At 42.0% G+C, this 25984-nt stretch overlaps 3 protein-coding genes across 7 annotated transcripts; 2 read left to right on the top strand and 1 right to left on the bottom strand.

The window, feature by feature from the left end:
* Window positions 1-4405, top strand: LOC132193989 (uncharacterized). The gene is made up of 19 exons (XM_059614999.1): window positions 1-104; window positions 158-193; window positions 253-354; window positions 580-682; window positions 734-975; window positions 1034-1099; window positions 1162-1207; window positions 1257-1333; window positions 1447-1543; window positions 1859-1973; window positions 2034-2157; window positions 2215-2284; window positions 2337-2422; window positions 2471-2591; window positions 2643-2749; window positions 2809-2874; window positions 2927-2960; window positions 3015-3209; window positions 3267-4405. Exons 1-19 carry the CDS (start codon window positions 18-20, stop codon window positions 3506-3508), a joined length of 2016 nt encoding a protein of 671 aa, XP_059470982.1. The 5' UTR covers window positions 1-17; the 3' UTR covers window positions 3509-4405.
* LOC132193988 (E3 ubiquitin-protein ligase HERC2) lies at window positions 3852-22450 on the bottom strand. Its single transcript, XM_059614998.1, is given in 60 exon segments — window positions 3852-4337; window positions 4398-4490; window positions 4550-4704; window positions 4760-4923; window positions 4983-5145; window positions 5202-5336; window positions 5391-5585; window positions 5651-5858; window positions 5912-6339; window positions 6393-6738; window positions 6790-6982; window positions 7033-7139; window positions 7190-7284; window positions 7344-7555; window positions 7613-7881; window positions 7940-8151; window positions 8204-8452; window positions 8505-8654; window positions 8702-8881; window positions 8933-9098; window positions 9153-9463; window positions 9516-9749; window positions 9808-10033; window positions 10086-10241; window positions 10290-10532; window positions 10592-10822; window positions 10875-11036; window positions 11086-11298; window positions 11365-11520; window positions 11573-11770; window positions 11829-12022; window positions 12083-12337; window positions 12395-12581; window positions 12635-12835; window positions 12894-13078; window positions 13132-13372; window positions 13433-13698; window positions 13749-14082; window positions 14137-14306; window positions 14359-14506; window positions 14568-14771; window positions 14823-15191; window positions 15246-15421; window positions 15485-15597; window positions 15657-16133; window positions 16191-16966; window positions 17024-18787; window positions 18842-19035; window positions 19095-19304; window positions 19359-19466; window positions 19524-19639; window positions 19697-20133; window positions 20260-20518; window positions 20572-20727; window positions 20785-20941; window positions 20994-21085; window positions 21135-21351; window positions 21407-21613; window positions 21972-22164; window positions 22221-22450. Coding segments are annotated over 59 exon segments (14481 nt in total). The 5' UTR covers window positions 22221-22450; the 3' UTR covers window positions 3852-4112.
* Window positions 22451-22471: 21 nt separating this feature from the next.
* Window positions 22472-25719, top strand: LOC132193990 (carnitine O-palmitoyltransferase 2, mitochondrial). 5 transcript variants are annotated; one of them, XM_059615000.1, is made up of 12 exons: window positions 22472-22566; window positions 22925-22983; window positions 23042-23100; window positions 23160-23573; window positions 23635-23776; window positions 23834-23990; window positions 24043-24313; window positions 24369-24562; window positions 24616-24785; window positions 24843-25068; window positions 25125-25314; window positions 25376-25719. In XM_059615000.1, the coding sequence occupies exons 2-12, from the start codon at window positions 22957-22959 to the stop codon at window positions 25512-25514; spliced, it is 1989 nt and encodes a 662-aa protein (XP_059470983.1). In that variant the 5' UTR covers window positions 22472-22566; window positions 22925-22956; the 3' UTR covers window positions 25515-25719. The 5 variants fall into 5 exon arrangements, with proteins under 5 accessions (XP_059470983.1, XP_059470986.1, XP_059470985.1 ...); XM_059615003.1 differs by lacking the exon at window positions 22472-22566 and adding an exon at window positions 22722-22744; XM_059615002.1 differs by lacking the exon at window positions 22472-22566 and adding an exon at window positions 22745-22815.
* The last annotated feature ends 265 nt before the right edge of the window (window positions 25720-25984 follow it).

Here is a 25984-nt window from a genome sequence, read left to right on the forward strand (position 1 = left end):
GTCTGCGATACGCAACAATGACCACTGCAGCTTGGAACGCGACCAAAGCGACGCCGGCACTTAATTTCACAAAACCAAAGCCGCCCACGACCAAAATGCCACTAGTCTGATTTTTTCACTCTGTTCAAGTATGTTAATTTAACTAATTTTTATACAGTCCCTGCCGCCATGCCCGCTCAAGTGCACCAAAGATGTTAGTGCATTTTTTTACGAAATTTAAACTCTTTAGTAATTGCGCAAAATTTAATGCAGTTGACTCTCTTTAAAGCGGATAACAAAACTTTGGAGGATCCTATCGTGCACGGTTTTTGGGAAACTGCTTGCGGAGAACAACTTCTGTTTGGAAAATTCTTAGTCAGTAGCTAAAAATTTGGAGCATCTGTTGGATTTTAATATCTGGCAATGACAAGCTGTTTTTTATATGTGCATTTTTTAACATGAATTTTGATTGCAATTAACAAAAATATATATTATTTAATTATTGAAATTTGAATTCAAGATTAACTCGTGAATATGAGAAGAGCAGTTTTAATTAAATTTAATTTGAGAAATTTCAAATAATTTTGATCATATTTTTAGGCAAATTGGCAGCAGAATTATGACATGTGCTGCAAATTAGGAATGGAGCCTATAACTTTGGATTCTCCGGCAAAAGCTTCTTGCATGAAATCTTTCGTTAATGGTTTGACCAAAAAAAAAATCAAATTTTCTTCGATGACTTTTTTTTTAACAGGCAACAATTGGAAATACAACACTCGTTACTGGACCTCTGGCGTCCGAAAGAAGATCGGTGGCTCGTTCCTTTGGTGCAAAAACACCTCTGCGCCTTTTCCAACCAACATGTGGGGCTTTTCCTCGCCAAACACCATCATCAACGGAAGTGGAAACTGCGCGCAAATGCAAATCGTCAAGGGAAACAGTTCAATCCTACTCGAAGACAAAACCTGCACTTTTTTAAGTGCATTCGCTTGCCAAGTCTATTAAAATTTCCTTTGATAAAATTTTATTTGTTTAAAAATATTTTCCCTCACAGGGACCGACGACCCCAAAACCAGCTTGTGAAGCGCCTACTTGTCCGATTGTTCCATGCGTAAAAAACGTATGTGAAAATCTATGAGCAAAATAATTCAATAAATTTGAAAATAATTTTGTTTCTTGTAGTCAGTTTATTTCAAATATCTGGCAGATGATTATTCAACACTCTATAGTACTAAATTATTCGTTTTTACCTGTAACTATAGTCATAATAATTTCAGATGTGTCATCATATGGAACTACCGTAGAAGTTTCCAACAGGCTTTTCTTATTTCCGAAGCCTATATTTACAAGATCGGTAAAAAGTTTTAATGAAAACAAAATTTAACTGCTAAAATCACTTTAAACTGATGAAAATATATGTAAAATAAGTAAAATTCATATACTGATAATTCGGATAATTCATTTCAGTTCAACGACGCGATTTCTTATTGCTGTGAATTCGGACTATCGTTGGTCAGCATGCACAAAGATTTCATGTTTGACGCCGTCGCCAAGGCTTTCAATGGTTAGATATTTTTGATTATTCGCAGACTGGGGAAAAATAAATCTGAAAAAGTCCAAAAAGGTGACTTTATAGGCTCAAATTTTTATTAAAAAACACACGTCCTTGGTGGAGTCGTTTCTAAGCAATTAGTGTAAAAAAAAACTTTTAGAGTCATTTTTCAGTCAATATCATTAACAGTAAAAGGATTATTTTATTTTCAAAGAAGAATTTCGCAGCTTTTTATGATTTTTTTTTATCATTTCTTTATATAATTTTTTGTACTGAATATTTTAAAAGTAATACTAATAGAAGAATGAAAACTGTACAAATTTCTAGCAACAAGTAATTCCGCAATCGCAAGTGGCTTATTCTGGACGTCTGGCACGGACATGGGTTGCGAAGATTTCTTTGGCTTCTGCACCACCAACCGACTTGTACGCGGAGAGGCGAGGTGCGAAATTTCTTTCGACATTTTTTCAAATCGACAATATAAAAATAAACCTCGACAAAGGTGGGCGGTTAATCAACCGGATAACGCCAACAATAGTGAAAACTGCCTCGCTCTCGAGATCAACGGTGGCATTGCTTTGTTGAGAGACGAAAACTGCGACAAGAAATTTAGAGTCATTTGCGAGGTTTTTTTTTATTATTAAATAACATTGTTTTTTTTTTCATTCATTAATTTAAAACAGGGGAGACCTCCGTCGACTGGAATGAAATCTGTTGAGGAAGAGTGTGCCTTGGAGTACGGCTTGATTAAAGGTTTAAAAATCAATCAAAATGAATCATAAAAATTTTAAATTTAATAAAATAGAACAAATTGATAAAATGCAAAACGCGACTTCATACACGCCACCGGAAAAATGTTTCCTAAAGTGTTTTGGAGAAGGAACTGAATTGGTTTGAAATTTTTATATATTTGAAGTTCATTTTTTAAGTTTAAATTAGTACATTAATGACATCATCATGCTGGAAAAAATCATCGCCCAATTCGGTGCGATCGCCGGCAATGACGTGAATCGTCTCATGGACGCTTACTCGACCCTAGATTATTGCTCAAACTTAACAAGTAAAAAGGAAATTTTTCCAATTTTTGTGAATTTAAAATGAAAATAAACAGGGGGAATGGACGTGTGTGACAAGATTTCGGCCATGGCTCTGTGCGGCCAGCAGAATTCACCTGACATCGTCAACAGTTTGATTGAAGCTTTAGAACTCACCCTTGCGGTGTGAAAAATTTTTAAATAAAATAAGGTAATTAAATTTGAAAACACATAACATTTCAGCCGCCTCCGTTCATGCGTGAGGTAGTGACCGACGCTGTTTGCCCTGATTTCGGTTGCTTCATTGACGTGACTAAAGATTAAATTTATAAGAATTAAAATAAGAATAAATTGTTTATAGGAAGAGAAGAAAATAACCTTCGACGCCCTTCCTCGTATTAGCAAATAAAAAAATTTATAAGACTTTTTATGAATAATTATATTTTTAGCAAGCGGGGGATTTAATTACCCAAACGTCGAAATCTACCAAAAGAGCACTGCTTGCGGGAAGAAATTTTTATTCATGTATTCGGTGGCTGCTTTGACGCACGCTCAAGCTTTCGCCAAGTGTTGTCAGTACGGTCTGCGTCTTGCCACTGTCGAAACTCCGGCTAAATTGAGCTGCATGAGAACGGCAGGAGTGGGTAAGTCCATAAAAATATATCTTGTCTTCTTCTATTTAATGAGATTTTACACTCAAGAGAACACATTCGGGCAGATCAACCTCTATTACATGGTGGCCGCTTCCAGACTCGCCAAACTCGGTTCGCCAAGGTGGTGCTTTTCAAACACAACATTTGACCCGACGTTTGCTGCTCCGTTTTCGAACGATACAAATCCTCTACTTTTCGTGATCCAAATGCACTTCCGAGGCGTAATTCTACCACCAACAAGAGCATGGTCAGTTAGCAGCAATTATCTCGCCTGCGAAAGCGTTTATTAAAAAGTAGGCAAACAAAATATAAATTTGAAATAATTTGCAGAAAAGTATTTAAATAAACGGTAATTGGTGTAAGAAAATGTTATTTCATATTTTAAAAACAATTAAACCGCCCTTTTTTTAATAAATATTCAACGGGGGGGAAATTGAGCCCCTGAAATTTTCAGAGTATGCAACTAGCAACACAAACGTAGCGTGCAGGTTGCATAAACTTATAATTTTTTATCAGCATTTCATTATAATGGATAGCCTAATTATGAAAATTACCTTTATAAATAAATTTTGTGAGTAAAAACTTCTGAAAATTTGTCAAAATATTTGACCAGATTAAGAAACACAATTTGTAGTTTAAATTGTTATTTTATTTTAAGTCGGCTTACAAATATTAAGTTTTCTTTGTAAAACATTGGCAATAATTAAAAGAGATGTCTGTGGTTGCTTGTGTGAGAAGCGAAAAATTATCCGAGGCCAAACATACATCATAATCTCTCTCTATATGATCAGTGATTTTGGTGCGGCCGTATTAGGATAAATATATATGAGATTGCAGAATCAATAGTGAAAAATAAATATCAACATTTCGTCTTGATAAAATTAAACGGACTAGTTAATTGCTCGAAGCAGGTTCAATTCCAAGATCACTTTCGAAACTCTCCACCTGATCACTGTCGCTGCTCAGGCCGTCACCGTGGCCGCCGACAAAGTCTTCCGGCAGCACAGCCGCGCCTTCCTCCTCAGTTAAGCTGCCTGTCATTGCGACCCTGGCATACTCATCTGTATCAATCGACTTGCAGAAGTGGATGGCGTACTTCAGTTTTTCTTTCAATACCATCTGAAATAAATGCAGAATAGATCAATCTACCTAAATTTTGAAAAAAAAAAATTCATTTACCTTGCAAGAATATCATCTAGGCAGCTTAAGCAAAAAGAAGCAGGTGTAGCTTTCAGGCATGTAATGGTCAGGAGGGTTGAATTTGTCCAAAACCTTTGAAAAGAATGAAAAAATGAAAATTGGTATTTATAATAAAATGACCAAAGTGTTACTTGAATGACAAAGTCTCTCCCTCTGAAATCAGCAATGGTCCTGGGCAGTCGGGTCCTCCCCCACACAAAGCGCAGGAACAGAGACCTCTCCTCATTTGTGAACTCCTCCAAGACCTCCCAAAACCATGCAATTAACGGAGCACTCGCATCTATTCCTGAAATAAAAATTATAGATTGATCTTCATCTTCATTTTCTTTTTGAAAATGAACCTTTATAAGTTGCGACGGATTTAAGCAGAGGCAACGGAATGTCGGGTGAGCCACAAACCATGGTTTCCAGTTCGTAGCCACTGAAAAGGGTCAACAACGGCACTGGTATCACTCTAGCCATTCCTTGGCGCACAGCTCGAACTTGTTGATCAAATTCGTGAAGTCTAAAATTGAATATTTATGTAAAAATTAAAAATTTTGTTCAATATTATTTTAAAGAAACCTGTAGTTCAGGGCAAGCCTGACGTATTCTTGTCTGTTTTCTGTGTTGATTTTTCTGTAAATTGACGAGAGCAAAATTTCTTCTCCTGTGGTGCTGGCTGTGGAGAAAGGCATGTCCAGCGCCTGCAAGGCCTTGTCCTCCATGTCCCGAATACACATTAGGCCTTTAAATAATTTTTGTTTCAACTCATTTAAACAAAGAGAATTGTAAAAAACTTACCTGGAACATAATCTCGATCCAGTTCTGTTAAATCGGCTGGTGTCAACTCTTGTCCTGCCAGTTGCTTCCAAACCGGTTCAGCCAAGACCAAGCTCAAAGGACTTCCCGTTCGTACGGCAATCCCCATGAGAACACCTTTGAATAATGTTAAAATTAATCTTTTCAAATTGATATTTATTTATAATTTACCCAGAAAGTTGAACATTTGAAGGTGCAAAGTACTTCTGGCAGCAGGATTAAGGATGAAGCAGTCCCTGTTGGTGCCATTTTCCTCTCGTCCATTCGGAGTGCAAATGAGAAGAGGCAGAGAACCGTTTTGCAACTCGTCACACATTTCTGCAATGCTCTCAGAATAACCACCGCCGCAATCATCCACACTTTCTCCTAAAGATTGCCATGAAATTGCATCAATATTTCCAACTCCAAATATTAGAGTAGTTTTTACGAACCTACAAACTTGACCTTCCAAACTCTGTGTGGTAAAAATAGTGACTCTTGAGTGAGCAAACTCATCCTGGCAACAAGTTGTCCAAAGACAGACTTTGTTCCGTCGGGTCCAGCCAGCCCGAATTTTCCTCTCGCCCGTTTTACTTGAATTCTGTTCAGCTCGATAACAGGCCCATGTTGCTTGTCCCTCACCATTGTTGCTTGGACAACCTTATAAATTTATTATATAACAAATTGAAATTGTTCATTATTTTAAATCTGACCTTTCTAAAGGTTGCCTCCTTGGCTGAGTAAACCAAAACTCCTCTAAGTTGGTCCAGTCGTGATGCTTGCGAGTTGATCGGCAGCTCGCCCAAAGGAAACATGGCGACCAGAGGACAAATTAGCTCCGAGAAGTGGTGCAGAAGCATCAATCTGTTGCGCAGAGTGACCATGGGCACATCTTTTATCAGATCGTACTCCATCGGAACGACGGCCGGAATTTTCCCAGAGGACACGGCCTTGCTTGTGCTCCAGGCCACCGTGTGGGCCGAACCACAAGCAACCCTGTTAATGTTCTTCCCCTGCAGAGCGATGACCTGTCGAGGTCTCTGAATGGCAGTCGTGGAACCGTCCCCGAGCTGACCTTCGTCATTGTCTCCCCAGGTGAATACCTGACCCTGATCTGTACACGCCACACAGTGCAGAGAACCTAAAATTTTTTATCAATAAATTTTAAATATTAAAATTTGTTAATTATTTCACCTGTGGCGATACTGATGACCTTCTTCCCCTGCAGGGCAGCCACCTTTCTGGGCCGCCGCACATGATCGTCGGTGCCGTGCCCAAGTCTGTGATAGTCACCCTTGCCCCAGGTGTAAACACTGCCTGACCTGGTCAGGGCCACTGAAAACTGCGAACCGCACTCCACCTTGATTACGCCCAGTCCTGCCAGGGATTCGATTTTCATAGGCACTTTGCATCCGTCGCTGCCTCCTCGGCCCAGTTTGCCGTAGTCACCGTCGCCCCATGACCAGACGTTGTCATCGTCAGTGATGCACAGGGTTTGAGCATCGCCACTTCCGCAAGCAACGTCAAGGACATTAAGGCCCTGAAAAAATTATTGTTGATTTATTTTTAATAATTACTTGAATAAACTCACCTCCAGTGCTTTCACTTTCTTTGGTCTAAGTTGATCTTCAGAATCACCATGGCCTAATCTTCCGTATCTTCCTTTGCCCCAGGTATAAATTTCTCCTGAGGAAGTTATGGCTGCACTGTGGGCTCCACCACAAGCTATATTGACCACTTCCTTTCCTAGTAGGCTTTCGATAAGTTTCGGCCGCTCACTAGTACTGAACAGAAAATAAAATTTAATTTTTAATTACTTGATTTGAACTCTAACTTTTTGTTTCCGTGCCCCAGCTTTCCGTCGTCTCCTTCTCCCCAAGAATACACCTCTCCATTATCAGTTAGGGCCAAACAATGTTTTCCTCCAGAGTTGACAGCCACCTAATTTCATAATAAGATTTATTTAAACTTAAAATACTTTGAAATCTTACCTTTTTAATACAAATATGCTGAAGCGATTCAATCAATACAGGAGCAGTGACGCTGTCTGTACTTCCAGTGCCAAGTCGACCACCAGCACCGTAGCCTTTCAAAAATATTGGCGATGAAATATAATGCGGAATTTTCTTTTTTTATTAGTATTACCAGTTGCATAAACATGTCCTTCGGCTGTTACAGCAAACAAAGTCTGCTCTCCACCAGAGATTTGAATAGGGTTCAGGGAGGAGAGGCTTTCACAGACAGATGGCAGCTTGACCTTTGCTCCCTCCACACCACCTAGCTGTCCTCTGTGATTGTGGCCCCAGCCGTAAATGATTCCACTCGAGTTCCACGACAAAGTCCACTCGTCTGGTTTTCTGAATACAATAAATTGTTAAATTCCGATTAAACAAAATAATGTTAAAATTTAGTACCTGTTGAGCCACTTGAGCAGTTGTTCGTCAGCTGCTTGTGAGAAAATTTCAGGTTTTTCGTAGTCAAGGTTGATTTCATCTGCTTCGCCACTGATTTCCTTGATTTTCTTTTGCACCTCCTCCCTGAATGACTGAGGCAGCTGATACCTTCCGATGAGGGCACTAGACACCCTGGCTGCAAGGCAGTACCTACCAAACCACTGCCAACGATATTCTCGGCAGCACGGGAGTCTGTCCAAATTCACAGCACAGGCAAGTCCCAACATCACCTGTGAAATTTTATAAAAATATATCTCTTATTTTAGATAAACAATTGATCTTTCTTACCTTGAAGAAGGCGCTATGAGTGAGGTGTTTGCCAGTCTTGATAATCGGGTCTTCGTACTCGAATTGCATCAAAATAGCAGCTGGGAAGCTTTGAACCAGGAAAACAAAAGCAGGGTCCACTTGCTGCCCGGGATTTATTCCACTCGGTGGCACCCCTGTTGCCGTAATCAATGAATGCAAACACTGAAGCGCCCACATTCTTTGTGAAGTGCCTAAAAATTCAAATTTAAAAAATAAATAAAAATTTTATAACCAAAAACCTACCAAGAGAGCTTAATTCTGCGCAAGCTGCCAGTGCCGAGGCAAGTCTTGAAACCAGTTTCTTTTCAGCGTAACATCCAACCCTCTGGCTTAGAATGCAACGAACAGGCTCGACTGATGGTTTCGACAAAATTGCCCTATCAGAGAGAAGCTCGATGGCTGTTGATTTGGGCATTATTGGGTACACTGTGAATCTCCAACCCCAGCCATTCACAGATCCATCACTGTAGAACTTCCACATCAGCTCATCCCCTGCAAGGAAATATTGACATAAATGGTAAACAAAAAAATAATCAAAATATACCTGACACTCTCAGCTCTGCAGACCAGTCGCTCCACTCTCGTCCAGAACGAACACTGATTGTCCTTCCAGATGAATCCATGATTGTTAGAGGATCGTGTCTCTTTTCAGTCGAGCAGCGCCGGTCAAATTCAAGTCGCAGGAACTCAGCGCCTACATTAAAAGTTAAAATCTGAGTGAAATATAAAAAGTTTCTTTACCTTGAATTTTGACATGGCCAAATAGGTTGACGTCGTCAGTGTATGGATGGCTTGATTCTTGAACAATAGGCTTTGGGTCGCTTCTTTTGATGAAATCAGTGCACATCGCAATGTCTTCCAGTTCGGTGACTGAGAGCTCAAGCAGCATGTCAGCAATACTTGAGTATGTTTTTCCCATAGCTTGACAAAGATATGTTATTTTTTTAACAACCAATATTTCTGAATAAAAACCTCTCAGAACCGAAGAAATTGTTTCCTGAGCACAAGGGCCTGCTCGTCCTGCCACAGCCAATTTTAGCAAATCGACTAAACTCCTTGCATCCTCCTCACTCAGAATTGCAGTAAAATCGTCCAAGGCTACTTGATTTTGATCTTGGTCAGTCGGTAAGCCAACCAGCTAGTGATACATAGAATATTAAACACTTTTATTTAAGTGATTTGATACTATTACTTGAACATTTGTGGTCATGGTGGCCGCAATCACGCTCATGGCGCTGGCCGACATTTTCGACGCTCTCGACGAAAGACTTCCTGAGCTGGTCATGGCAGGAAAATGGCTTTCAGTGGGACTCTCGAGTTCACTGTCTGTGTGCGGGGTCATGGTGCCTCCATTGTCTGCCAAAGCTTCTCCGCCACCTTGGGCAATTTCCAGAGGTGGGTCTTGTGTGGGGGGTGGTTGTGCGGCCGGATCGAGGGGGGTGTTTCCCTCGGAGGAATTCGACTGCAGCTGGTCACTCAGAATAATGCGTCCATTTTTGCTGTCTGAAGAATTAAAAATTAGAGATGAATTAGGCGTTTAGAATCAAATTTTAACCTAGCATTGCATGTCCACGAAGAGCAACAACAACAGCCTCTCTGGCAAACATGACCTGCAAAGTTTGCAGAATGTGCTCGAGGGCTTGTTGTTTTGCTCCGGAATTGTCGAGGTTCAGGACGACGTTGATGAGAGAGTTGTGGCTCGATTGCGGAAGATTGGAAGCAGCTTTCTTACACAAGGACGTAGTTGCTTCAGTATTTGGCTGGCTTGGAGGAACAACTTCATCAGCTCCTAAAAATGGAAAAAAAATCAGCAAGTTCTAAAAAAAAAGGTAAATGGAAGTCATCACCTAGTGCAGTTGCTCCAAGAGGATCTTTTTCACTCAGAAATGTGACAGGCTCATGCTGTTTTGACACCCTCGGATCAGGAACATACCAGGCCACGGAATGCGAAGAGCCGCAGGCAACTCGATTAATCCTGTGACCTTCTAAACCTTGAACCAAGACAGGTTTTCTATTGACGATGGTTGTGTTGTTGCCTTGCTGGCCGTGATCATTGTCTCCCCACGCAAAAACCTAGTTTTTACATTTCAGTACGTAATTGAATAATTATTTAAAATCATTTTACTTGTCCTTGATCTGTGACAGCTAGACAGTGCAGGGCACCCACTGCCACATGAATGACCTTTTTTGCTCGCAGCCCTTCGACGATGGCTGGTTTTCGAATGTGCTGGTCATTTCCATGCCCGAGTCTGTAATAATCTCCCTTGCCCCAAGTCCAAACCTAAATTACACATTTTAAATACTTATAAATTTTGTACAAAAATTTTACCTGTCCCGATTTTGTCAATGCAACGGAGAATTGGGCACCGCACTCTATTTGGTTCACATTGCAGCCATTGAGACGTTCAATGTTTTGAGGCAAACTGCACCCTTCACTTCCGCCTCTGCCCAGCTTTCCAAAGTCGCCATCACCCCACGAGTACACCATTCCCGAGTCAGTCAATGCCAAAGTTTGCGCATCTCTGCTCCCACAAGCCACTTGCACAACTATTTTGCCAGCCAAAGCTTTCACCTATAAAATTGATTTTACAGTTAGAAAATAAATAATGTTAATCTAATTTTATTCCTAACCTGTTTGGGACGGAGCTGAGTTTCAAAATCGCCATGGCCTAGTCTGCCGTACTCGCCAGAGCCCCAAGTGTAGAGTTCACCATTTGAAGTTATGGCTGCACTGTGAGAGCTGCCGCAAGCAATGTCTCTGATCCTTTTTGACCGCAGAACTTCAATCATTTTAGGTTTGTCGTAGGAAAGCCTATTTCCATGGCCCAACTTTCCGTCTTCACCCTCACCCCACGAGAAAACCTAAATTTTTGAATTCATATAAAGATTATTTGCGCCCAAGTGAAGGACTTACTTTTCCATCCAGGGTTAGGGCCATAGCGTGTTTTCCTCCCGAATGAACAGCCACTTTCTTCACAACGTAAAAAGAGAGGGCCATCATTTGTCGAGGAACGGAAACATTGTTGTTGTGCCCGAGACCTAAGCGGCCGTTTGCTCCCTCTCCGCAGGCGTAAAGCTGATTTTTGCATTCTAAATTAGTTTCATTTTTATTTCTGATTCCTTACCTTTCCCTCATTTGAAACAATGAACAGGGACTTTGAACCACCAGCAATGCAGGTTGGCTTAAGCAAACTCAGGTGTTCCGAGGTGACTGGCATTTTGATCTTGGAGCCTCTTATGTTGCCTAGTTGGTCCTTGTCATTGAGGCCCCAAACAAATACTTTCAAATGATCATCCGAGCGCATCAAGTTAGAAACTTGAGGGTAGGACACAACCTCCTGATAAATAAAATTTGATGTTAAATCAGTTTCTCTCTCTAAAATATAATTTATTTAATACTTTACCTCTTGTTCTTCAGTGTCCGAGTTTAAGTATGACCAGGCTGTGTCAATGTGATCATCTTGACCTATTCGCTTTCCAATTATGTGCAAACCATGTACGCGGCCGTTGCTGTTGCCCGCTCTGCATTCTTTTATTGCTATTTCAATGCACTCGTGGAACTTAAGAAAAAAAAATTCATTAAGGAGAATGTCTTAAATAAATTTAAGTTACCTCTTTCAAGTCCGAAAGCAGTTTGACAACAGTGTCTGTGTTTCTGACTTTGACCGTTGAAACTTCTTTCATATTGTCAAAACTCTCTCCAACACTGACAACTACAAGAGATGGCATGAACTTTCCATCTTCAGGGTCGACGACAATCCTAAGACTTTGAATCCCCACCTGAGGGTGCATTTCGAGCCGAATCCAATGCTGGGATAAAATTTGAACAAATTATTCACTTTTGAAAATGACATGAAAATAAAATTACCTTCTTCTGAACAGACTGGCTCTGCCAATAATTTGGACATGGCTCTGGAATGCCAAGAGCCATCCAGCTCACTTTTGAGGAAACAGAAAGACGCTTGACGCAATGATTGAAATCCAAAATTAGAGAACCAGGTGAACCTGGGAGGGACATTTTTCTTCGTCTGCCTGCTCGACCGACAAATATCGAAGCTCCACCTTTCAAATGAAAAAAAAAAATTATAAAAAAATTGTTTAAATCTTGAAAATAAAAATTACCCTCCTCAGCAATACTGTTGAAGTAATGTCTGTGAACTCGTAGCGTGCAGAAACACTCTTCACAATAGTTAAAACTAATACAGGTTTTGCATTTAAAACGGGTGCCAATTATTGGGTTCACTCCGCAGCCGGAGCACTCGATGCCAGTGTGCCGGTTGCAGACAACCTCCAGCTCACTCAACTGGCCCGTCCAGTTGCTTTGTTGCGGGAACTCAACTTTGGCAAAGTGGGGCTGGCCAATTGTTCGATTTATTCCTGGATTAAAGAATTATTTTTAATCTATATATTTAGTGAAAAATAAATATGGCTCACGGTGAAGGACCCCGACGCAGCTGCGAGAAATGAAGCCCCAACCGTACAGAGGGGTAGCAACTGTTGGCCTCAGCCTCACTTTGTCTCCAATTTGGAGAGGGCCTTCAGCGTTATTCGGCGAAAAGCCCATCAAGTCCACATTCACGACATTTATCCAATGAACCATTCCCTCGTCTTGCCACTCCACCTGAAATTGAAAAATAAACTACTTGCAAACTAAAGTCAGTTATAAAGAAGTACCTCCAGAGTCAAATCATTAGATCTGCCAAACTCCATTCCCAAGACTTTTCCCACACTGCCCACCATGATGGCGTCCGTTGGCCGGCAGCATTTGACATAAATTCCCGGAGTGACAAATCTCTGAACATACAAAGCATATTGCTGCTTGGAAGCGTAGTCAGCTCTTTTTCTGAATAAATTGACTTTTGGTTTCTCTGGTTGCTAGATTTAAGAAAACATTCAATCAGAAATCGATCACATTAAATATAAAATGTGTTACTTTTGAGAGAGATTGGGAGGGACCACCCCAGGCACCGTCTGGCTCTTCTGATGCCGAGTCAGTGGCAGATAAAACTCCTTCAATTGAGGATGTAGGAGAATCAGTATCAGAAATCAAATCATCTTGATGCTGCAGAATCCAGCCTACAATTTTCTCAGGACTCGGCTCAACGTCACTTACGGTTTCTAAGCAACATAAAATATAATATAACTTTTGCAAGTCTATTTATATTCAATACCAAGCATTCTGATAGCGTATTCTACTTGCTTCCTAGCAAAACCCATGTCCATGAGCTGAGATACAAGGGGGGTTGGATTTTTCTTGACGTGACTTGGGATGGGGAACGACGGCTCACTAACGGGGGTTTGAACCTCACTTGCTGTGGGCGTTGGCGGATACAAATGTGCACCTGCCACGCACGGCGCCTCACTGGAGTGCAGTTCGAAGGACAGAATTTGTAACAGATTCAAAGCCGCCGACTGCAAAATGAATTTTTTTTTTTTTTTAATAAATTTAGAGTTTTTAATAAATCAACAAACCTCAAGTTCCTCTTTAGAGTAGCAAGATTTGATCAAGGCCGGCTGAGTCGCTTTGGCTAAAAGTCTTTGGATCAAAAGACCCTGTTCTTGAGCAACTGGACTGGACGGCTCGTTGGGCTCGTCTTTCTCAGTGGGTGTGAGCCAATGTAAAGCAGGACGGCGCAGAATGTTTCTAAGGTAGGCCTGGCTTCGGCAAAGTTGCCGAAATGCTATGAGGGAATGCATTCGAACTTGCTGCTCTTGAAGTAGATGGGCTCGAATGTGACCTGATTTCAAATTTCAAAAAACGGTAAACAATAAACAAATTTTTAAATACCAGATTCAGATTCCGTCTTGTAATCTTGCAAGGAATAAGACAAGAGCGTGGCCCACGCCTCAGTGTTAAAATCGTTCATTTCATATTTCTCGAGATGGAATTTCAGAATATGATTGGATTGGATGTTCATCAGAGGTATTTTCTGCCTCATTCCTGACGCATCGTGCAGCTGGACGTTCAGTTTGCCTTTGTTGATGTTGAAAATTGTGCCGAGACCACCCTCAATTTGAATAGTTCCTCCAAGACGGGGTCTGGAGTCTATACCGCCGATTATGCTGAGAGCAGAAACAGAGGCGGCATGCTTTGTGCCATTGTCTCCTGTTCCAAGAGGGCTCTGAAATTTTCACATTTAAAGAAGCTGTTATGATTAACTTCCCGATTTCATTACCAGCATTCCTGTGTGAATGAGAAGATTGGAAGAGGCATTGATTCCTTCTGTCAAGTAGTTGTTGATGTCTCGAGTCCAACTCGGTATTGCGTGAAGACTCCTCATGAGTAAAATGCACTCTTCGGCAACAGTGCTTGTGTAGGACGCGGTGAGGCACACTCGACCTGCCACTGAAGGTTTATTTTAAGTCGGATGATTATTTTTTTAATTTAATAATCTAACCTGATGAATTCAAAGTTGGGTCTTTGGAGCACATAATTAAACATTCTCCCAAAAGATGTGACATTTTCTTTAAAAAATCGGCACTCTCTGAAGGATTCTTGTCCTTGAATTCTGTCAGCACTGTTTTTAAAAGCCGCAGAGCCAAAATCTGTTTAAAAAAAACAAAATTGTTATTACGTGCTGCAAGATAAATTTCAATAAATAATCACTTGTTTTGACAAATTTGGCGTTTCTTGGTCCTGAACTATTGACATTAGCATGGCAACCCAAATTGGGGTGCTCAGTGCTTTAGTCATATTCCTTGAGCTGCACAAAGCTCTGATGAATCCAAGCGTTGCCCACTCTGAATGATGAACTTTGGCAATCACTTTGATTTCAGATCTCTGCAAGTCTTCTAAAGATTCATTTCCAGACTGAAAAGAGGCGAATTAAAATTTTTGACTAAAATTGATGTTTAAAAATACTTTGACAAGTTCTCTGAGCAACGACGTGAATATCCGAATACACGACGGCTGCATTTCGTCAGCTTGAATACCACAGCAGATAGACAAGTTTCTCAAAAGTGACACACTTGCGTGCCGCAGCAGCAGTGTGGGGTGAGGATAGACTTTGCTGCTGGATATCACTTGAACCGGAGACGCCACGTCGTCTAAAGAAGATTCCGATTCCGCTTCAGACTCGGATATATGAGGTGGTTCTGCAAGTTTCAGATCGTATTTGCCCTCCTTTCCCATCCTGTATGAGTTGGTGGCTCCATTGTCCCACTGGACTCTGACCCATCCATCCTCACCAAGCTCGCCAACAACCTGACCTTCCCCAGGAGGAGGTCCATCCTGAGAAATTAAAATTAATGAAGTGAGGAGCAAAAGGAAAATTTGTTTATTTACCTGGTCACCCCACTTCCAATGCATCCCTCTGACTACCCTGGTGCCCGGTTTGAGCATGGCAGCTAACTCGGCATTGCTCAGGGGCATGCAGGGAGGACGGGTTTTGATCACATTGTCCTTAAAAATGGCTAGAACTTCACTAAATTTGTCATCATGCCCAGAATTGATTTCTGGTCCTATTCATGAAACAAAAGTTTAATAATTTTCTATTTGATCTGAAACTATATTGATGCACTCACCGATTTGCCTAAGCAATGTTTGCAGGAGTGCCAGCACCCCTGAGTTGATTAGTAAATTCAGTTCGTTGCCAAAGTGGTCTCCAGTCAACATGCAGATTGTGCTCAGCAAAAATCTAAATATTTTATTTTGTTTATGCCGAACTATGAAAAATTTATTAAATAATTAGCATACCTCGCCCAAGGCAATTTTCCGAGCCAACCTTGAGTGCCTCGGTTCAGGCAGCCCTTGCCCCTGAGGCCTCGGCTGCTGCGCCCCATCGGCTCGGCCCAGATGACCCTCTCCCTGAGAGAATTGGCCGCCCACTGCATCAATTGGGCATGCTGAAGCAGCACTTGCGCCTTAGTGTATGGCATGACTAGTTCTATGTTTGACAGGCAGTTGGAGAACATGTCCCCAGGGTGTTTGATGTCCAGTGGCAGTCCGAGCCAAGCGTTTATCAGGCTGTATCGAACTGACGGCAAAAGCCAATCCTGCGTCAAAAGAGCTAGGCCAAGCTCCAGGCCTTTCTGGCGACTCTTGGCCCTTTCAACTTGGCTGTAGAGAGCTTTCCTCAAAATGTCAACGTCCACATCTTCTTGGGTTACAAACTTTACAATGGAAGCGGCCATTGAGGAATAATCCTTAGAGGGAGTGTCTGAAGTAAAAGATCTGAAAGATTTATAAAATTAATTTTTTTTTCTTAGAATCAGAAAATTTGTTTTATACCTTGATAGGTCTGAACTTCTCCTTGGTTTGAATTTCCTTTTTTGCTTTCGGTTTCCCTGTTCCTGCAATTTCATTTCGTCACTCAGATCTTCGTTGGTAAGATCCTTCTCAATTTTAGTGTTGGGCACAACAAGTTCTTTAGTATTTTCATGCTCCTCCTTGGAAACTCGCCTCTCAGGAATTTCACCATCCTCCTGACTCGAGCAGCCTGGCACTGGCTGTCTTGAATTCAGTGCCTCCTCAGCAGCCAGCAAAGCTTCCTGACTTTGGATGCTGGCATTGAGAATGTCCTCAGGCTTGCACGGCGGCAAAATGAGATTCTTCAAATCTCTGCTGAGCCTCTTCCAGCGAGACTCTGTGCGGATGAGTTGCAATGAATGAAGGGCAGTCACCTCAGGACTGAATGCCGGCCGAACTTCGTAAAAGAGAAATCTGCACCGCTCGATGACCGGCTGGCAGATTTCTTTGTACGATCGATTTTGTATCTGTCTGGCTTTGATCAGTTTCAATTTCATTTTCTGCACTTGGGACATGTTTTCAAGCAGAGGTCGTGGGATGCGAATTGAAGGGCAGCCGTCACATTCGAGCTGAGCCACCGTTGCGGCCATTTGTTCTAGACTTTGGTGACGGAGAAGGACGGCCAAGAGAAACCGGCCACATTCCTCAACAGGGTGATCAAGGCCACTAGGTAACGATGGTGTACGGTTGTGACGCTCCAGTATGTTCAAAAATGCTCCAATGAGAGGCTCCTCATTAATTTTATTATCAATCAGACCCTAGAAAGGAGTGAATATAAAATAATTATTAAATTTAATTTAAAGCAACTTGCATACCTGTAAAAGCATTTGACCTCTGTCGATTTGTGAAGAGTCTGATATTGGTGTTTTAATTTTCGTCGGGGTGGAGCCGGTTGGTGTGTTGGAAGTGGTGCTCCTCGCATCACCCTTTTCCTCTTCGTAGGGATTGCCGGGCAGAAGGTCCAGGAGTCCTCCTTGCAGAAAGGCGGCGTTGCACCACTGCGAAATTTCCTTTTCTGGCTGCTGCAGTGGCGGCCCCCAAGTGAGGCTGCGCGCGTGAATGCCCAGGAGGAAAGCAAGCATTCGCTCGGTTTCGAGCAAACTGGTCATGATTACGACTTGGTCGTTCAGGGGAACGATTTGCTGGTCAGGGTCCAGGTAGCTGCCAACAAGGAAGTTGGCCATTTTTTGTTTGGCCGCAGCAGAGTGACAGGCGTCTTCAAACTCCTTGCTCGCGTCGCATCCGCTGAATTTTTTCAAAAGCTCCTCTCCGCACGGAGCTTGGGCAGTAAAATCCTGCACGTCATAAACCTTGTTGTTGATGATGATCCACAGTCCACCATCTCGGTTGTGGTTCTCAATATCCGCCTTTCTGATCAGCATCAAATCGTCGCCTTTCTTCTTGGAGGCTGGCGAATTTGGCGGAACGATGATTCCAGGCCAGGCCAAATCTTCGACGTCCTCTTTTTCGTGCCAAGGTGAGAGTCGGTTGAATTTGTTTAAGGGCTCGAGAAGGGACCTTAAGGGTGAGAACCAATCAACTTGGTGCAGTGAGCTCGAAGGCGCTTGCGTCTCTAAGAGAATGAGACTGAGGATGAGTTCGGGGAACAGGGTGTTGATGGCGTCCGATTTGATCACGTGGGAAACAGCGTTGAAGTGCCTTTTGCTGATGGACGCATTCTTGATGGCCACTTCAAGCACTTCCAAAGCGTGGACGTGCAGCAACTTGATGTACTTTTTCAGCAGAGATTCGGCGCCAACCAATTCTTGCTCGCCTTGCACTGACGATCTTGAAGTTCCGGGAAGTAATCGAGAAATCAACAAACGCTGGAATCTGATTAGCAAGTCTAGACTGGGCGATTTTTCCTCTTCGACTGGCTTGAAATTGGACAAATTAGCTAATTTGGCCAACGTGCTACCCAGCATTGTTTTCAGAAGTTGTTTTATTAAATGCAGAAGGGGAATTGACCCTTCGTTGATGATGGCCCTTTTTGTTTCTTGCGCCGATTCAGAAAGAAACTCGATATTTGTTTCTAGGGCAAAAGTGATCTCAGCTCTAATTGCTGCTTCAAGTGCCGCTTCCAAACCACCGTCTGCCATCAAGCTGCTCACAAGCAAGTCGGTCATGAACTTCTGACCGTCGCCGTCGCCCTTGTTCCTCAATAAGTTGGACAGGGTGCTCGCCCGTTCATCAGCAGTAGGAATCAAAATGCTCCATCCAGCTTCCAACAAGCTCTGAGCAGTTTTTTGGACTGTTTTGACCACGCCTTTGTTACTGGCCAGGGCGACCACCCTTTGTTTGATCATGGTAAGGAGTCGAGAGCCAGGACTGAGGCCGACGGACGCCTCTGGGATTCCGTGGAAAATCATGGTGACGAACTGAAGATGGAGCAGATTGAGGCATGACACTGCCAAGCACTCATTTTCCTGGGTAGGCGGCCAATCGGAGGAGCCGTCCAGTCCATCCCACACTTCGGACAGGAGCTTCTCCAGAAGGCAAAATGTGTTTTCTGACACGTCTACCACAAATGGAATTCTCAAAGGGATTCGCCACTTGCTTGCACTACTCCAAACAAAGCTCTGCAGACAAAATTCAAATTAAAAACTTCCTTAAATAAACCAAAAAATATATACCTGAGTAGGCCCACAGGCAATTCCGATGATGTTTTTGTTCTGTAAGAATGGCAATACTGTAGGCTCACTCAAAGGTTGGGTTGAGGCTCTGCTCAGTTGATTTTGATCATTTTGGCCCCAGGCTAGGACCTCTCCCTCCTCAGTTCGCACAAGAACATGCGACGAGCCAACCGACACAGCAACAATTTTCTTTCCTGTTGTTAACACAATTTGTTTTAATATAAGTCAGTAAAATCTAAGAAATTACAATTACCTGCCAATCCTTGAATTTGCTTTGGAAAACGGACGTGTTCTTCAGACCCATGACCAAGTCTGTAACCATCTCCCTTGCCCCAAGAATGGAGTGTACCCGTTGTCGTCAAAGCAATACTGAACTGAGCCCCGCAAAAAACTTGAACGACATTCACAGACTGCAGTCTGTCAATCAGTTTGGGCGTTTTTGAACCTTCATTTCTTCCTCGACCTGTAGATAAAATCTATGAACAAAAAGAAAAGAAGTAAAAGATGATTCAATTACCTAATTTGCCATAGTCTCCATCGCCCCAGGAAAAAACTAAACCAGTGTCACTAACAGCCAATGTTTGTGCGTCACCACCTCCACAAGCCACTTGAATAATGTGATGACCTGCAGAAATTCAACAGGTTTTGTTTAAACCAATGATGAAAAATAAAATAAAGAGACCTTTCAGCCCAGGAACTAGAGTTGGTTTGGTCACATCATCAGTACTGCCGTGACCGAGTCTGCCGTAATTTCCTCTACCCCATGTGTACAAATCACCAGATGAAGTAACAGCAGCACTAAATTTGTTTATTCTTACTAAGCGGACATTTATTTACACAAAAAATATAGCCGACCTGTAAGTGTTGCCGACAGCTATCGACACCACAAAATGACCAGCAAGTGTTTCTATCAAGGTTGGTTCCTCTAAAGAAAAGGTGTCTCCGTGCCCAAGTCTTCCTCCGTCACCACAGCCCCAAGAGTAAACCTCGCCTTTGGTTGTGAGGACCATGAAATGCTTGGCGTCCGGATGACTCGCCAACTGCAGAATTTCCTTCTCTGCAAGACTTTCGACCAGACGAGGGCATTCTGTTCGAGAGGCGTAGAGCATTTGGTACACTTTTCCAGACAGGCTAAGGATCAAGAGGGAATGGTCCGAGCAGGCCATTTGGGAGACGCCGATTTCCTCAAGAGCGCTGCAGTTGTGGGGTTCTTCGCACCACTGAGACGATTCAGCCCACTCGAGAGATCCAAGACACATCACCTCTTGGTATGGTCTCAGCCCACCAGGCATCTGGGAATTATTTTTAAAATTCATGTTCAAACAATGATTTAGGAAAATTTCTGGTGAATTGTCCTACATTTAATTGTATTTTTAACAATTTTAACTTAACAAAAATAATAGCAATTATTGATTGACCTTTGACAAGTTTGATGGTGGAATGTAGGGAAATGCAAGTCGGTCCATGTGCGACATTATCACAACCGAGGCTTCTCTTAAGGGAATGCTTTCACTTTCGTCTTCGGGCATTTCAAAATCCTCCAAGTAAATTTCAGTGGCATTACGGGGCTCAAACATGCCTCTCATTACTTCCACCTGAGCTGCAGACGTTGGAATTTTTGCCAGCCTCTTGAGTAGCGGAACCAAAGGCGCGCAGTTTTCGTTAGAAACGGAACACCTGGAATGAAAATTTCATGTTTTGTACGATATTCAAAATATCCAACATTTTACCTGTTGTCTGGCAAGGATTGGTTTTTGTATTCGAGCTGAAGCAACAGCAGAACGGAATTCAGCATTTGTCCCAGTGTGCCCTGCTGGACGCTCAACTCGAGCAACAAACTCAGGGAGAGTCTCTCGTCGTTTTGAGACACCGATCCAACAAAATCACTGCAAATTGATATTACAATATTGATGCTTGATGCTGCATATAAAAAAAACTCTTACCCCGAAACAACCTCTCGGAGAAAAGTTGCAGATCTTTCGACAACTTCCAGCCAGACCGGAGAAATTGACTGTCCCTCAAAAAGAGTGGCCTCAGGGAGATCTTGTAATGCTTCTAGAGATTCTCGCAAAAGTTCTGTGCACAGTTCTGCATCTTCACCTGAATTTCAAAACATTTAGAACCAAATTTTTGTGAGATTTGAAAGACCAACCTGATCTCCAGGCTCGGCGCATAAATGCAAAGGATAAATGTAAGGCGGCTCTTGACCCTATCCTAGCTAGTCCAACAGTTGCTTTCTCAGTCCTGAATGAAATAATTATTTGTGAGCAAAGGCAGAAAATAATTTACTGACATTTTGGCAAATTCCTTGCCGCTGCCACTGGAATTTGTTCGCAAAGAGTGACCCGCGACCTGGCCCTGGTGTCTGTTGAGCGCTGTGAAGTAGCGTTGGGCGACCATGAGTCTCTGTTTCAGTCTTGTTGCGGACAAGGTGCTGCCAGCTGCAATTGACACCAGGCCCCGCTGCTCCTTGAAGAGGGACGCAAGGCAAGATTTCAGTTGTTTCGAGTCTGAAACCAAAATTGCTAGAAAAATCCTCCAAATTTATGATTTCGAAAAAAGTACTAGGCTGAGGTCCCCAGGTCCAGCTGTTGATCTGCTGCTTGAAGGGCAAGGGCTGCTTCTCGTCAGGGTTCAATTTTAACCTCCTCATTTCGTCCTCGTCCAATTTCTGGCACGGCGAGCAGTTGCAGCCCAGTTGGGGTCCGCAAATTCCGTCGCAGCAGGCACAAGAGAGAACTTTCATGCCACAGTAGTAGTGGCCGCTCTCGCCTGAAGAAGAATGATTTAATTAAGCAATTATGATAAATAAATATAATGTTGCTAGGCTAGAATGGACCATGACCCCAGGGAGAAAGAAATGGAAAAAAATATTGTCCATCTTCTAAAGGAAATCTGTTTAATCAGCAAATAATAATTATGAAAGTTGCTTTTTCTCAAGGCAACATAAAAGTATATTGATAAAAATAAGCTTTGTTAAGAAAAACCTCTTGAATTTAACTTAATTAATTAAATTTGGAAATATTTTTTTATGTTTCTTTGATTAATTTGTCTAATTTTATCAATTTTTTTTGTATTTACAAAAAACGAATTGTGTATTTATGGAATTTTTCCAATAAATCTCAATTACCCTTTCTTGAATTGGCGCCGACTGAGTTGATGAGGCAATCGCTGGACGTAGCCGACAGTTCGCCGTCCTTGAGCATCTCATTCCACAGCATGGGCAGGGCGTTATCCTGCAGACACGACTGCAGGTCGGCCTTGAGCCACTTGCCATCCAGCCGGGCCTGCGTCCGCAAAACCATCTCAGGGTGCCTGTCCATCTGCCCAAAATCATCAAATGAAAACACCATCATCGTCTGCTACTGCAAATGCAAACCTTTTCGGCCCTGGGTGCGACTCCTGTGGTCAGCCGAGAGAGCTCTTTTTTCACCTCCGGAACTTGTCCATTGTCGCCTGCAAAACGGCCTCAGGTCTGTTCGACTACATCGTCCGAGTTTGTGGTGTTCCGGACAGCATCAGTTGAAAATTCGGGCCGAATCAAATGCAGAAATCTTCTTGCTTTGCGTGCAGATTTATTTATTTATTTATTTTGGAAACGCCGAGAGAAGGGTGGGGAGCGCAGGTGGCAGCACCGCTTCTTTGTTTACATCGGACATGTGTTTTTGAAGGAAGTCACCTCTGACCTGGACTCTGAGCAATTTAAGCACATCATCTACAATCAGGTGCCTTAAATTTATTTTTATCAAAATTAAATCAAAATCCTAAATTTCCCATTAAAATCTGTTTACTTTTCCTCTGTTGTTTTGATATTAAAAGTTTGTATGTAAATTTTAACATAACAAGCGTTCATCAAATAAAGATTATGAGCAATCAGTGCATAACGTGAGTCGTGCTGCTAAGGTGAACTTTGAAATTTAACGTTCCTTAACGTTGAGCTTCAGCCGGTCATCTTTGTTTTCCGTCTCAAATTGGTTTAAAACCACCATTATTCAATTTTTTTTTTTAACCAAAATGTTTACTGACATTTTAAAGTTATTTATTTTTAATTTAATAAAAATTTAAATTTTCTAAATTTTACAGCGAGTGAAAACTTGTGCAGAAAAAGCTCAACAATGTTGATACGACTCGGCAAACACTCGGTAAATTCATATTTCTTTATATTTTCCTGTCAAAAATAACATTTCACTTATTTTTCAGGCTCTTATTCAGTCCCGTCACATCCGCAGCTCTTTTATCGGAGCCATCAGATTAAAAAGGTATAATATCCAAGCACCTTGTTAACATCACCAGATGTTTAATATTTCCTACTATTTAGTTCCTCCAGCGAATACGACTATCAGTTTGTCCAGAAAAGCCGCCTGCCTTCGAATCACTTCCAGAAGTCCCTTCCACGGCTGCCCATTCCAAAACTAGAGGACACCAGGGACAAATACTTGAAAGCTCAACAACCTCTTCTGGGGGAAAGTTCCGATGCCTTCAAAGCGACCACGAAATTTGCAAATGATTTCGTAGCCGGAGAGGGCCCCTCCCTGCAGCAGGAGTTGGTGGCTGAGGACAAGGCCAACAAGCACACCAGCTACATTTCAGGGCCCTGGTTTGACATGTACCTGAAGGACCGAGTGCCTCTGCCCATCAACTACAACCCAATCCTTGTCCTGGTCAACGACCCGAAACCTGCTTACAATGACCAGGTCATCAGAGCAACCAACATGATGATTTCCTCCTTGAGGTTTTAACAATTAAGAAATTTTGTGGAAATTTTGAAAATTTATCTTATAATTGTAAATCAGAATCATGAAATCCTTGCGAGCTGGTATTCTGGCCCCGGAGGTTTTCCATTTGAACCCGAAGAAGAGTGACACAGATCTTTTTTACACGGTGACTGGTCTTCTGCCGTCGTCTCTTTCCTGGTACGGAGCCTATTTGTTCAAGGTTGTATTTTTGGCATTAATAGTTTTTTTACTTTCATAAATAAATAATGTATATTAGGCTTTTCCGCTGGACATGTCACAATATGGCAACCTTTTCAACTCGACTCGAGTCCCGGGTGTGGGCAAAGACAGCATTGTGAAAAACGACAAAGCCAACCACATGCTGGTCATGAGAAAGGGAAACTTTTATGTTTTTGATGCCCTGGACAAAAATGGTAAATCCATATTTTTGTTAATTTTCTTAAACCTTTTATTTCATTTTTTAAGGAAATATCTTGCCACCTTCTGATCTGTTGGCTTGCATCGATTACATTTCCAAGGACAATTCTCCTGCATCCGAGTTTCCGATCGGAGTTTTGACCTCGGAAAACAGGGATGTGTGGGCCAAAGCGAGACAAGAACTTGAGTCTCAAGGCAATGCAGAAGTTTTGAACGTGCTCGACTCAAGCATCTTCAATTTGTGTTTGGACGATGAAACGATGGGAACAAACAGGGAAAAATTGCTCAGAAATTATCTTCATTCAGACGGAGTGAACAGGTGATTAAGAATTTGAGTTATTTCAATCAGGAATAAAATATATTTGAATTCTCAGGTGGTTCGATAAGTCTTTCTCCCTGATCATTGCCAAGGATGGAACTGCTGGGATCAACTTTGAGCATTCCTGGGGTGATGGAGTCGCCATCCTCCGCTACTTTACCGACATGTTCAAGGACAGCACCAACTTGCCTCAAGTACATCCCGACACAAAGTCAAACTTTGACGCTGCGAATCATGTCAGGAAACTGGGTAATTTTTTTTAAAAAACGTTTAAAATTTATTTCAATTAAATATTATATCAGAATTCAAGATCAATGACAGCATCAAGAAGAGCATTGCCGACGCCAAGAAAAATCATGAAGCGATCTCCAAATCCTTGGCTTTTGACGTTTTGGAAATGCACAACTACGGAAAGAAATTGTGCAAGAAACACGGAGTCAGTCCTGATGCCATCATGCAGCTTGGATTCCAGGTAAAGTAAATTATTTTAACAATTCCAAAGTTTACCAAAAAAATGTTAATTTGAAAGGTTGGATACCACAAACTTGCGGGGAAAAATGTGGCCACTTACGAATCTTGCAGCACAGCCGCGTTCCGACACGGACGAACAGAAACAGTGCGGCCCTGCACCATGGCCACCCAGGCTGTCTGCAACGCCATCAACGGCTCAAATCAGCCCTCAAACACCGAACTACTTGCCATGATCAAAAAGTGTTCAGAAGTGCATGGAAATTTGACAAAAGATGCCGCCATGGGTAAATGAATCATTTTTTAAATTAATTTTCTTTGTCATTAATATTTTTATCAACAGGCCAAGGCTTTGATCGACACCTCTTCGGCCTGCGTCGCCTTGCAGAGAAAAAAGGAATCACTCCTGCCATTTTCTCTGATCCAGCTTATGCTGCAATCAATCACAATATTCTCTCCACCTCCACTCTTTCCTCCGACATTGTGGCCGCCGGCGCATTTGGGCCTGTTGTGAAGGATGGCCTTGGAATCGGGTACTTTATTAGTTTTGCATCATTTTGACTTGAGAATAAATTTTGGTAATTTTTATTTTAGGTACAGCATCATGGACAACATGCTTGGCGCGATAGTCAGCAGCTACCCGCCTAACAATAACGGAGCCGGATTTGTTTCTTCGCTCAAGACTGCATACGAGAATATATTTAACGTTCTGGAGACTGCCAATAAGTCTTAAGTTGTTTTGTAAAACTGTTATTTTTTGAAAGCTTTTTGTTGAAAAATTTTTTGGAATGGAAAGGTTTAATATATACACCACTATATTCTAAATAAACACTGAAGTTTTCCTGTTAAAATTATAAACTTATTTTTCTAATTATTGACAAAATATATCAGGAAAATTTGGTGCACTTTCGTTGATCACTTTTTTATCTCTCTAATCACTTTCAGAGCGTCTTCCTTTCAAAAAGTAGGCATGTCATCACGATAAAATTTATTTTTGATGGAAGTGTAAATAAAGATCATGAGGGCTGATAATCAACTCAAGTCTTGGCAATTTTTATAAAATTGTACTAGTCTGTTCGTGGCCCTTGAAGGTTCAAAACGTTATGAAAATGAGCGTTAACGAGTTATTCATTTCCTCAAGAAAAAGGTCCGCAGATCGCATTCGCTCGGCAGGCGCAGTTTTATGGCGGCAGTTTTGCAAAT

This window comes from Neocloeon triangulifer, unplaced genomic scaffold, assembly GCF_031216515.1.
Source record: "Neocloeon triangulifer isolate White Clay Creek 2 clone unplaced genomic scaffold, ASM3121651v1 ptg000005l, whole genome shotgun sequence".
Classification (NCBI taxonomy): domain Eukaryota; kingdom Metazoa; phylum Arthropoda; class Insecta; order Ephemeroptera; family Baetidae; genus Neocloeon; species Neocloeon triangulifer.

What these genes read in the sequence shown, in the direction of transcription:
- LOC132193990 (XM_059615000.1), top strand. Translation starts at nt 22,957, where the DNA reads ATGTTGATACGACTCGGCAAACACTCG. An exon ending in GAATCATGTCAGGAAACTGG is followed by an intron (nt 24,563 to 24,615) that starts GTAATTTTTTTT and finishes ATATTATATCAG; the next exon opens with AATTCAAGATCAATGACAGC. An exon ending in TCATGCAGCTTGGATTCCAG is followed by an intron (nt 24,786 to 24,842) that starts GTAAAGTAAATT and finishes TTAATTTGAAAG; the next exon opens with GTTGGATACCACAAACTTGC.
- LOC132193989 (XM_059614999.1), top strand. Translation starts at nt 18, where the DNA reads ATGACCACTGCAGCTTGGAACGCGACCAAAGCGACGCCGGCACTTAAT. An exon ending in TTATTGCTCAAACTTAACAA is followed by an intron (nt 2,592 to 2,642) that starts GTAAAAAGGAAA and finishes GAAAATAAACAG; the next exon opens with GGGGAATGGACGTGTGTGAC. An exon ending in AACCTTCGACGCCCTTCCTC is followed by an intron (nt 2,961 to 3,014) that starts GTATTAGCAAAT and finishes TTATATTTTTAG; the next exon opens with CAAGCGGGGGATTTAATTAC.